The sequence below is a fragment of the Sander lucioperca genome, chromosome 8, assembly GCF_008315115.2.
Source record: "Sander lucioperca isolate FBNREF2018 chromosome 8, SLUC_FBN_1.2, whole genome shotgun sequence".
Classification (NCBI taxonomy): domain Eukaryota; kingdom Metazoa; phylum Chordata; class Actinopteri; order Perciformes; family Percidae; genus Sander; species Sander lucioperca.
In genome coordinates, this window is record NC_050180.1 from 27849629 (window position 1) to 27862776 (window position 13148).

General features: G+C 42.3%; 1 protein-coding gene across 4 annotated transcripts in view; it reads left to right on the forward strand.

Annotated features, from left to right (window-relative positions):
• The window catches only part of veph1 (ventricular zone expressed PH domain-containing 1), a 102108-nt gene that overhangs the window by 6364 nt on the left and 82596 nt on the right, over positions 1 to 13148 (forward strand). For 3 of the 4 annotated variants that reach the window (XM_036004087.1, XM_031290725.2, XM_036004088.1), the window contains exons 2-3: positions 11243 to 11861; positions 12024 to 12242. In XM_036004087.1, coding sequence (XP_035859980.1) covers positions 11724 to 11861; positions 12024 to 12242 — 357 coding nt within the window. In that variant the 5' untranslated portion in view covers positions 11243 to 11723. The remainder of the gene's footprint in view (positions 1 to 11242; positions 11862 to 12023; positions 12243 to 13148) is intronic. The other variant, XM_031290726.2, reaches the window with a different exon arrangement.

The window sequence follows — 13148 nt, forward strand, 5'->3', positions numbered from 1 at the left end:
TCGAGACACTTTACAGATAGAGTAGGTCTAGACCACACTCTATAAAGCCCCAACAGTTCCAATAGTTCCCCCAAGAGCAAGCATTAGCAGTGGCTATTGCGACAGTGGCGAGGAAAAACTCCCTTTTAGGAAGAAACCTCGGCAGACCCAGACTCTTGGTGGGCGGTGTCTGACGGTTGGGGTTATGACGGTACAGGATGTAGCGTGGCACAGCAGAGCATGGGTGGACGCGGTGGACGCAGCAGGACGTAGCCGGGCATTGCAGGGAATCGCAGAGCGTAGCAGGGTGTAGCAGGTCCATAGCCACAGCTGCACCCAAGACCCAGGTCTTGGTGTCGCCCTAATCCGAGGCGATGTTCTGGGCGAAGAAGAAACATAAGGACTCTGGGGAGTAAACTCCCCAGAGCTAGGTGAGTAACAAGCACTTCTGAGACAGGATGTGCATAAAAGGAAACAAAAGAAAAGAGCGTGTCATAAGAAGGAACTTCCTCGGCAGTCTAGAATTATAACAGCATAACTAGGAGAGGCACTATATTATTGATTATACGATAGGTAAATCTGATGACTGTAAAGAGAAGCAGAGAAAAGCAGGGGTGCTGTGTCTGCAGCTATGCACCCTGCCCCGCCGGTCTAGGCGTTCACTGCAACTCCTCACTCCCTAACTATAAGCTTTATCAAAGAGGAGAGTTTTCAGTTTAGTCTTAAATGTAGCGACGGTGTCTGCCCCCCGAACCCAGATTGGGAGCTGGTTCCACAGGAGAGGAGCCTGATAGCTGAAGGCTCTGCCTCCCATTCTACTTTTAGAGACTCTAGGAACCACAAGTAACTCTGCATTCTGGGAGCGTAGTGCTCTAGTGGGACAATAAGGTACTAAGAGGTCCTCAAGATATGAAGGAGCTTGACCATTTAGAGCTTTATAGGTCAGAAGAAGGATTTTAAATTCAATCCTGGATTTTACAGGAAGCCAATGGAGAGAAGCTAATACAGGAGAAATATGATCTCTTTTCTTAGTTCTTGTCAGAACACGCGCTGCAGCATTCTGGATCAGCTGGAGAGTCCTAACGGACTTATTTGAGCATCCTGATAATAAGGAATTACAGTAGTCCAGCCTGGAAGTAACGAATGCATGGACTAGTTTTTCTGCATCGTTTTGAGATAGGATGTTCCTAATTTTAGCAATGTTACGAAGGTGAAAAAAGGCTGTTCTAGAGGTGTGTTTTAGATGGGCGTTAAAGGATAGATCCTGATCAAAAATAACTCCTAGATTTCTGACAGTAGTACTGGAGGCCAGGGCAATGCCATCCAGAGTAATTATATCTTCGGCTAATGAGGTTCGTAGGGGTTTGGAGCCCAGGACAATAACTTCGGTTTTGTTTGAGTTTAACATCAGGAAATTGTAGGCCATCCATGATTTTATATCTTTAATGCAAGCTTGAAGTTTAGCTAGCTGGCTGGTTTCGTCTGGCTTGATTGACAGATATAATTGGGTGTCATCCGCATAACAGTGAAAGTTAATTGTTTCTTAATAATATTGCCTAGAGGAAGCATATATAAGGAGAATAGAATTGGTCCAAGCACTGAGCCTTGAGGAACGCCATGGTTAATTTTAGCGTAATTGGAGGGTTTATTGTTAACATTAACAAATTGCGATCGATCAGAGAAGTAGGACTTAAACCAGTTTAGTGCGATTCCTTTAATGCCAACTAAATGTTCCAGTCTCTGTAAGAGGATGGTATGGTCAATAGTATCGAATGCAGCACTAAGATCTAATAAGACAAGTACGGAGACAAGTCCTTTGTCTGATGCAGTTAGAAGATCGTTAGTGATTTTCACCAGTGCCGTCTCTGTGCTATGATGCTTTCTAAATCCTGACTGAAAGTCCTCAAATAAGCTATTGCTATGTAGAAAATCACATAACTGATTAGCGACTACTTTCTCAAGGATCTTGGAGAGAAAGGGAAGGTTAGATATAGGTCTATAGTTGGCTAAGACCTCAGGATCGAGGGTGGGTTTTTTCAGTAGAGGTTTTATCACAGCTACTTTAAATGACTGCGGTACATAACCTGTCAATAAAGACATATTTATCATATCTAGCAATGAAGTGTTAACCACGGGTAACGCTTCTTTAAGTAGCCTCGTTGGGATGGGGTCCAAGAGACAGGTAGATGGCTTAGCTGAAGAGATCTTTAGCATTAATTGTTGAGGGTTTATAGGATAAAAGCAATCTAAGTATATGTCAGGTCTAGTCGTTCTTTCTAGCAGTCTGTCAGTTAAAGGTGACCCATTAGAGGTTGGGGGAAAGAGGTGATGAATAGTATCTCTAATTGTTATAATTTTATCGTTAAAGAAACTCATGAAGTCGTCACTACTCAGAGCTATAGGAATAGATGGCTCAATAGAGCTGTGGCTATCTGTCAGCCTGGCTACAGTGCTGAAAAGAAACCTTGGGTTGTTCTTATTTTCTTCTATTAGTGATGAATAATAGTCTGATCTGGCCTTTCTTAGGGTCTTCCTATAGGTTTTCAGACTGTCTTGCCAGTCTAAACGAGATTCTTCCAGTTTGGTGGAACGCCATTTACTTTCAAGTTTGCGCGAGATTTGCTTTAATTTACGAGTTTGGGAGTTATACCAAGGTGCTAGTTTCCTTTGCTTCATCGTCTTCTTTTTAAGGGGAGCAACAGAGTCTAAAGTCGTCCGTAGGCAGGCCGTAGCATCGTCTACGAAATGATCAATTTGAGAGGGACTAAAGTTTACATAAAGATCCTCTGTTATATTACGGCACGTTAATGAGTTTAGTGCTGTTGGAATATCTTCCTTAAATTTAGCTATAGCACTGTCAGATAGGCTTCTAGCGTAGAAGCTTTTATCTAATTTCGTATAATCGGGTGGTAAGAATTCGAAAGTTATTAAGAAGTGGTCTGATAATAAAGGATTTTGCGGGAATACTATTACGTCTTCAATTTTGATGCCATATGCCAGCACAAGGTCAAGGGTGTGGTTAAAACAGTGCGTGGCCTCGTGCACACTCTGACTGAAACCAATTGAATCTAGTAGTGAGTTGAAAGCAGTACTAAGGCTATTGCTGTCAACGTCCACATGGATATTAAAATCACCTACAATAAGTACTTTGTCTGATTTTAGGACTACACATGATAAAAACTCTGAGAATTCCGATAAAAATTCACAATATGGACCTGGTGCTCGGTAGACAACAACAAATATAATTGGCTGTACTGTTTTCCATGTTGAATGCTGAAGGTTAAGAACGAGATTTTCAAAAGAGTTATAATTTAGTTTAGGTTTAGGATTAATTAACAGGTTTGAGTCAAATATGGCTGCAACTCCCCCTCCTCGGCCTGAGCCTCGTGGAATTTGAGTATTAATATGAGTGGGAGGAGTGGCTTCATTTAGACTGACATAATCTTCATGGCCCAGCCAGGTTTCAGTTAGACAGAATAGATCAATTTGATTATCGGATATCAATTCGTTTACTAGTATTGCTTTAGAAGACAGAGATCTGATATTTAGTAGACCGCATCTAATTTTCCTATCCTGTTCTATCATTGCAGTGGTAGTTGTAATTCCAATTAGGTTGTTAAGTATTGCCCCTTTTTTGGTTACCTGTGGCTGACGTGAACTGGATGCTAAATTGACTATGTTTGCAGTCAACTTCTTATTACTTAGGGGATTCAACACTTTGTATGGTCTATTGTTGATTATAACTGGAATAGTACTAGTATTACATGTTACCCTGCAGAAAACATTTTCAGATTCATTCACTTGTAAAGTGCCATTAGGATCAATACCTGGGGGGCATGAATCTGTGATATTTTCAACAGAATGTCAATACTTAACTTTCAGTGTGGTCGTTATGTTGTCAGATAGCAGCCTGGCTCCATGTCGGTTTGGGTGGAGACCATCATGTTTCAGCAGGCTGGGCCTCTCCCAGAACAAGTTGAAGTTGTCGACATAGGGAATGCCCAGGGAAGCGCAGTGGGGTTTCAGCCAGGTGTGGAGCCCGAACAGTCTGGACCATCTTTCAGCACCCTTTCTGTAGGTAGGTAGAGGCCCAGAAATGACGATCCGTTTTCCTGTGCCCATCAGGGTGGTGATGAGAGTGGTGAAGTCTTTTTGAAGTGCTGTCGACCGTCTCTCTCTGATGTCGTTTGTGCCCACATGCACGATGATGTTGTCGAGCTTAGCGTGGCAGGCGAGGATGCTGGGAAGTTTGTGCTGGATGTCACGGACCTTGGCACCAGGGAAGCAGTAGACCTTGGACGGACCGCTAGGTGTAGGGGGAATGTAGAGGTCCCTGACCATGGAGCTTCCGATGACCAGCGTGGAAGTTGTTGGGTCTGAAGGGGGGCGCGCCGACTGTGTGGATGGGCCAGGATGAGCGCCGTGGGGACGTGGCAGAGAAGGGTTTCTGCAGAGCAGAGGGAACTCCTCATCGTTCATCAGAATGGTGTAGCGATTTTCTAGTCGTATAGGTTGGGCTGGGCCTGAGCGTTGTCCTGACCGCCTGCTGTGGTGCTTGCTTATACGCCATGGCTCAGGCTGGTGTGGAGTGGAGCTGGTCAGCAGAGCTGACTTGGTTCTCGGCAGAAGCCGAGGAGAGACGACAGGGACAGAGGTTGTATTAGTGCGTGGTGGGGTGAGAGTAGTGCAGGGCAGAGTGGAATCAAAACATCCGACATTAGTGTGTGTGTGAGGGGAACTTCCAATGATAATGGTGTCAAGGAACTGTTCATTCACCTTGATCTGGTGGAGAGTCGCTATTCTGGCTTCAAGTTCCACTATCTTCTGGCTGAACAGGAGGCACGAGTCGCAGCCAGGTGTACAGCTGAGGGGGGGCATCGTGTAGCTTGCTAGTTTAGCCAGTAGCAACGTTGACGGAGGCCCTCTCCAAAACCGATCCCTCTTCACTTGCAGTTCACAAGTCAACACTTGCGGATGCTCCTGCTTGTGTTAGCAAGCTGTGGATGCTCCGTTACTACTGCCAAAATATAGAAAAGAATTCCAAGGAGGCAAACATCCTAAGGGGTCCGCGTCACCTCCCCGCTAGCAGACAGGCTAACTAGCCGTTAGCACAACAAATAGCTAGACGTTGGTTAACGGAGCGGAGGAGAGTTTTACAAACTCTGAATGAATTTTCATGACCTTTAAGTGTTTTTGTGATTTTATCTTTATGCTAGCTTCTTTCAAGCTACAAACACAATCAATTAGCATGAAAACATGTCCCAGAGAACGACAGAGTGGGTACACATCCGTTATTAACCCCTAGGTTCGTTTTGCGCTGGAATTGTCCTTTAATAAGTTAAAACCCAGGACAGAATTTTCATATGCTTGTATACATTTGTTGTGTTAACACTGTATCTTACAGCCTTTTTACAACTTATACAGCTTGCCGTAATTTTTGGCCTGAAAATATAGCCACACTGTGCTGCTCTTCCTCTCTGCCATTCTTCTGCTCCGTCTCTGTCCTGCTTGTGTGTGTGTGCTGCTTGCTTCCGCCGCCGCCTGGCTACTTGATTGCTTGTTTGCCCGGCGCCGCAGAGTCACATGACAGTACAACATCAAATCACAAGAGGGGGGAGGAGGAGCAAAGTGTGCCTGTTCTGCGCTGTGACAGGAGCAGCACTTACACAGACACAGACAGCCAGGTCACCTCTTTGATGAAACCACAGCAGTGCATACTGGTGGAGAGAAACTGAAACTAAAGTATCGATCTCATTACACTGGTACTGATCAATATCAATACCAACGTTGGTATCGATATTATCGATATTTGGATCGATCCACCCACCATTAGTAGTAGCACGCTGCTTGTAGTGTTGTGGCTTCCCGTGGGATTAGCTGTACTGATAAACAGTAAAAACACCGCGGCCACACCGCTGTGAAAGCACCCAGAACAACATCTATCAGTCTGGTTGTTCACCCTGCACTATCAGCTTCATGAACATGCTGCTCAACATAGAAATAAGCCAACCTTATTTGTTTAAAACTATATACAATTATACAGCGTTTAACGTAGAAATAAGCCTCGCCCTTTCACGGACAGCAACTTCTCTGCTTAATTGATTAGCGCAGTATATTTTCAGCTGTCTGGGCTGACATAAAAATAAATTAAAAAAAAAACAGCTCAAACATCCCCTCAACTTAAATTATTAACAAAAGCAAAGAAGAAAAAGTGTCTGACTGACACTGAACTGAACTTATCATAAATACAACTGTTTTGTACTATACCCTTACAGTAACGGTATAGTACAAAACAGTGTGTTCATTAGGATCCCAACACTATCAAAAATAAACAATGATCTATAACAAACAAAATTAAAGCTGCAAGCATCGATGAATGGGCCCTTGCCTTCTTGCAGTAGGGGGTACTGGCAGACGCAACATCACATGTAGACCACACATTCTAAGTTTCATGTAAATCGGAATAACTTTTGCCAAGATACAACCGTTCCAGTTTCGACAGCCCCCTACAGGAAGTTGGTCCTCTGTAACTTGCGCATTGTTTTAGCTATTAAAATTCTTTTGATAACTTTTTGTCAAGAGGGTCCTCCGAGTCTATATGCCAGTTTTCGTGTCGATCGGACTCACGCCCCAGGAGTAGTTAGACAGAGTAGGTTTCCCATATATAAAATTTTTGTGAGTTTTCGTGCATGCTAACCCCCTCAAAAATGCGACGAAGAATTGGGAAAAATAATAATCTGACCAAAAACAATAGGTTCCTTCGCACTTTCGTGCTCGGGCCCTAATGAACAATAATTAACTTTGGATAGCCTTAGTGTAATGTGATTTAACAGGAGTTAGGAGGAGACATGCTGTGCGCACAGTGTTGGGTTTTAGAGTAACATGTTACTTTCTGTATTGATCATAGTATGCTATGGTTTTAAGGTTAAGTTGTTAATACAGCCTATGTATATAGCCTAACATTTGGGCTCAGGGTAATCAGGTATTTTATCTGCTGAACCATAAAATCTATGACAAAACAACCAGATTTAATTGACAAAGCACATCATAAGTGACACTTCATCCGTATCTTCTAGTTTTAGTTATTTCTTTCGAAATTATCTGTTAATGTTGTAGTTACTGTTTTCAATAAATAGTTAATAAACCTTTGTTTTACTAGTTTATTACTGAAACCAGCCATCACACGCCGCGCCGTCGCATCCTGCGCCACGCCACCCAGCACCACAAGTAAATTCTCAACCTGTGGGAAACACTGCCCTGTCACCCCTCCCCCAGTGGCCCACTCACAGCTCCAACTGAGTTTTATGTATTTGCAGAAGGATGAAAACCGCCACTCAAATGTGCTGTTCAGTTAATTGGGAAACATTTAAATACAGGTGGAAAAAAGCTTCTGCATGTCTTTTACTGTGTGTGTGTGTGTGTGTGTGTGTGTGTGTGTGTGTGTGTTTAAAGGCTGCATTCCTGAGCTTTCTGAGCCGTAGCTGGGTGATTAATAGAAACTGGCTGATTGCTTAAGAACTAAAATTCCTTAGGCCCATTTTTTCCTGCTTTTACACACACACACACACACACACACACACACACACACACACACACACACACACACACACACACACACACACACACACACACACACACATACACACACACACACACACACTTGCATGCACACAGGCAGGAGCAGGAATGGATAGAGTAAATAAACCCAACAGTTTACTAGTGAGGAGAGAGAGAGGATGGCATGTGTATATGTGCGAGTGTGTATGTGTGTGAGAGTTCTGCTGAGGCATTCAGGTAGAATAATGGAAGCTCAGTTTGTGAGATGTCTGCAGGTTACACAGGGAATTCAGGACACTGAAACATTATCCACCTCTGGCTTTCTCTTTCTCTGGTTCTCTGTCTCTGTCTGCTTGCTCTCTGCCTTTCTCTTTCACTCTGGGTGTATGTCCAAATCTCATTCCTCCTCTTCTACTGGTTTTTCTTTTGTTGTTTTCTTTTCTCTATTGTATCTCTCTGATCTCCATATCTCTCCCCCTGCCTCTTCTTCTTATCTTGTTGCTTTCTTTCTTTCTTTCTTTCTTAGACAGCTACCCCTCGACGCACATACTGTACCTCCAACCATGCACAGAAATAGCTCTGATTGTTGCTCTACACAAAAAGGATAATACTGTAGGTGTGTGTGTACCTATCTGTGTGTGACAGATAAATCGCTCTGCTCTGTGTTTATGGTTGTTTTGGTCCCAGAAGCTTGGCTTGGACCAATAAGAATTCCTGATGTAGTATCCTGGCAATAGGCGTGTTTCCATGGCCATCACCGGCTTGGCAGGGGAGACAGCGGTCTCCTAAGTGCTCTGCTTCGTGCCTTCCTTTGGTCTAGCTTGGGAACGCTCCAATGTGACTTTCAGAGAAATGGTGTGAGGACGAGATGACGTCTGATTGTAGAGAAAAGCTGGTGCAGCAAGCAGACAATGACACAGATACATATGCTTAGCTGCTCATCCTCTGAAAGGAGGCAAAAAACAGGCTGTTTTAAAGAATGTGTGTTTCCTACTTTCTGTAAAGACATAGTAATATGCAGTGTGAATGTATGTGTTTATGTTTTTGTGTGGGAGGACAGATATGCGTCATAGATAGTCAGAGATATAACACAGTTTTAGAAACAAGCTTAGATAGATTGTGTGTGTGTGTGTGTGAGTGTGAGTGTGTGTGTGTGTGTGTGTGTGTGTGTGTGTGTGTGTGTGTAAAACTCCCCACTGCCCTTTCCGTGCTACTCATAGTGTTTAATGTTTAATTGAGGTTTACAGAAACAGTGGTAATGGTTAACATAGTGCCTTTGAATACCCACAACTCCATTCATAATATTTCAAGGCAAAGGACTCTTTATTCTCATTGAACTTCTGTCATTATGAACTATTTTATTGTAAGAAATACTGAAAAGCATATTAATAATATAACAAAAAACTTTAGAAGATTCTTTATATAAATACTGTTCTAGCCTTTTAGGTGACATGGGTCATACATTTAATTTGAACCCACCACAATGTATGGATAAACAATACAACTTCACCCACAGACGGTCACCTAAAATGTCACTGAGGCTGCACAGTTTAAGTAAACACCTCTGTGAACTGTAGTCACACATTCCCAGAGTGCATGCATGCATGCATGCGTGTGTGTGTGTGTGTGTGTGTATGTTCTTGTATAACTATATTCGTGGGGTCCAAAAACCGGGAATACAGTAGACTTGTGGGGTCCGGACAGCTTTGTGGGGCCAAAATGCTGGACCCCACAACTTTAGGGTTGGGTTAAGGTTAGGGTAAGGGGCTAGGGAATGCATTATGTCAATGACGGGTCCCCACAAAGATAGTGAGACACACTATGTGTGTGTGTGTGTGTGTGTGTGTGTGTGTGTGTGTGTGTGTGTGTGTGTGTGTGTGTGTGAAACTCCCCACTGCCCTTTCACACTTATTTTTAAGATAATTCTCACATTGTTGTTGAATTTCATTTTCACATGATGCCTGTTTGAAAGCAAAGCACCACCAGCAATAGTTACATTTAGAGATATATGGTATTCGCTTTCTTGCTGAGAGTTAGGCTAGATGAGAAGTTACCTTTGGATAGAGTCAGGCAAGCTGTTTCCCCCTGTTAACAGTTGTATCCTAAACTAAGCTAACTGGCTGCTGGTGGTAGCTTCATATGTAATGTACAGACATTAGAGTGGTATCAATGAACATACTTCCCAAAATGTTGACCTACTTCCATAGGCGTCGATTTCGGTGGGGACGGTGGGGACGCGTACCTGTCAGATTTCGTCATGAGTCATTTTGTACCCAGCACATCTTTTGAAAACCTCGAACTCAATTTATTTAAAAAAAAAAATAAAGTTCATAACACATAATTCTTGAATGACAGATTCCAACAAATCCACACAAATCTCTACTATCCCCACAGGGCAGACAGCCGCTCTGCTGCCGCGCTGGCTACACACTTCTCTGTTCACAACACTGCCTGTCGGGACATTCTAAGCTTAACATGGTTTAATGTAGGCTACCTAAACAACGATCAATGATCACCAAATTTTTAAAAATTAAATAAAACTAAACCGAAATCCAACGATTATAGAAGTTATCTCATTAATGTTTTCTTCTTCATTAGCGCCTATGGCGAGGAAAAAGCTTAACGTGGTTTAATGTACCTATAAACAATGATCAATGATTACCAAATGTCTCTCTCATATTGCTCCTCATAACCACTGAAAACTGTCAAAAAAATCGAACTAGAAATGTGGTGATGATTGATTGATGTTAAGGTACATTAAACCACTTTAAGCTTTTTCAAGTTAGGACTATAAAGCCCATGAGAACCGTGGGGAGTCAACCCACAGCTGCTCCGCTGCCCTGCTGAAAATGTGAATCAGAAATACTTAATGTCAGATAACGTCCAAAATAATTGGACTTTGAGTTAGATTTTTTGAAAGTTTTAAGTGGTTATGAGGAGCAACATGAGAGAGAAATTTAGTGATCATGGATCGTTGTTTAGGTACATTAAACCACGTTAAGCTTTTCCTAATAGGCTCTAATGAAGCAGAAACGCTTAATAACGTCCGTAATAATTGGACTTTTGGTTCGATATTCTGACAGTTTTCAGTGGTTATGAGGAGCAGTTTGAGAGAGAAATGTGGTAATCATTAATCATTGCTTATGTACATTAAACCACGTTTTTATTAATTTACATTAGTAAGCTACAGGACAGCGTCTTTCAAAACATGACCTGTGCGAAAGAGAAAAAAAAAAGAATGCGTCATTGTACCCAGCACTTCTGAAAATGCACTTCCGAATGCGTCTCTGTCCCCAGCACATTTCAAACCAAACTGACGCCCATGCCTACTTCTCTAACTAATTTAATTGACATGCATCCACTTCTGTTTCTTGGTTATCCAAGTTGTCCAAGTCTGTTTCTTGAGACCAGAAAAACAAAGGAATCCCTAATTAAACCTTATACAGCCACTCTTACTTACTTACCACTCCATTTTCTCAGTGTCAGTGCTCAGTCCAGGGCTTAAAGTTCTCAGGCACCATGCCTGAATTCAGACATTTCCTCCAGGGCAGCATTTCAGGCTCACAAATAGTTTCTTGATTTAACCCCTGTCAATCTATTTCTTGCCAGAATATTAATCTTGGTATACAAAATGAATATCACAGCATTTAGTTCTCTCTTTAGTTAATTTAATCTTCCTATCTCTCTTTCCCCTTCTCTCATTCAGGACTCTGCTGTAGAAAGACTGCCTTCTCCAGAATATGCCTTGTCTCCATGGTAACAGGCCTAAGGCAGACCCAGAACAACTTTGGGCCAAACTCGTCCGCTCTTGTCCAATTTACCTAATCCTGGACTGTACTGAAGAGGAAAAAAATCCACTCAATTAATCATTCTTGAAATATTAGTAAGATTCTCTATTATGTCTCGTAGTTATTTTAACAATTAGAGTGCATTCACAGGACCCAGAATGCAGAAAATAATGGTGCTTGAAAATTTGTCATTTTAAAAGCTATACATTCTACTATTTGGTGATCACAATGCAGACTTTGCATACTCTTTAAATGGTCCCACCAGGAGAAAAACTTCATTCAAAAGTAAGCTTTCCTTGATCATAATGTCAGGGATATTTTTATTCACAATTAAGGGTTCTTAAACTGGGCTGCACCCATCCCAAACTGGTCAGAAAGGAGTCCTAAACCAGGACCAGAATGCACCAGCTATTCAGCCAGGTGCTGGGGCAGAGGGATCTATCCAGAGCGGGAGATCTGTTTTCTCTGGAGGACACAGAGATCGAAGCCTGTCTGTCTCAGGCTCTGGACCAGATCAAGGCCATCTCCTGCTCACAGGTCAGCAGGCAGAACCAACACACATAGATAATATTTATCCAAGATATTACAGGGCAAATGTCAGTTTAATTATTCATGTTCTTATCTATAATTCATCTTTTTGTCCTTCATTTATCACTGTATCCTTAATTGTGTACCCTCTTACCATCTGCTCTCTGACAGGACTATTTGACCAATGACAATGACCAGGCAGTGGTGGAGATTTGCATAACGCGCATCACCACGGCCATAAGGGAGACAGGCTCCATCGAGCAACACAGCACAGCGCTGGTGGGACTGTGGGAGTCGTGTCTTGAGCATAACCTCACCCCGCAAGGTGAAAACACAGAGGACACACCGCATGCCAAGATAGCCTCCGACATCACCAGCTGTATCCTGCAGGTACACACACACACACACACACACACACACACACACACACACACACACACACAAGACATTGTTTTGTAGTGTTGATAAGTACTTCTCTGTTTGTTTGCTTGAAGCACAAACTGCACATACAGTACACACATTTGCACATATGTGGGGAGAAAAGGCCAATGCATGTTTATTGTAAATGTGTTATCATACAAAATAGCCCTATAATGTGATACAACCATGCAGTGTTTTGGTCTGTATGAAAAAAAAGATTTGGTGTAGTGGCACATATAAACAGGTTTACAACTTATATCCACCTTTGGACAGGAGGATTTATCATATAGGCTAGTGCACATCTTGCAGATGCACTGATATATTAATGTGTAGTTAGCATTTTACTGTTGTTGTTGTTGTTGTTGGTCAAGGTAGAGCTAATTATAACTATTTCATATACTGTTGGGTAGTTTAATCTATAACGGTGTATAATATTTTATAAGCTTATCATGTTTTGATAGAAGCCAGAGTAAACCCACCTACATAGACACCACTAATAGCACTGGGTGTTTTATATAAGGTCAAAGGTGGAATATGTCTATCAGTTCAACCAATGAGTGATTTTCTCCTCTAAAACCTAGATTCTTTTCATCTGTACAAACTTTCAGAAGCCTGACAAGGTAAAACTATTCAATATTTCAGAGGGGAAAAATTATTAGGAGCAAAGGGACTCTCTCTCTCTCTCTCTCTCTCTCTCTCTCTCTCTCTCTCTCCCTCCTTCCATTTCCTTTGGGAATGTGCTTAATACCATTGTAATGAGACTGAGGAATCTTGAGGAAAGACACGTACACACAAACACACACACACACACACACACACACACACACACACACACACACACACACACACACATAGGGGTGAGGTGAGACTAAAAGT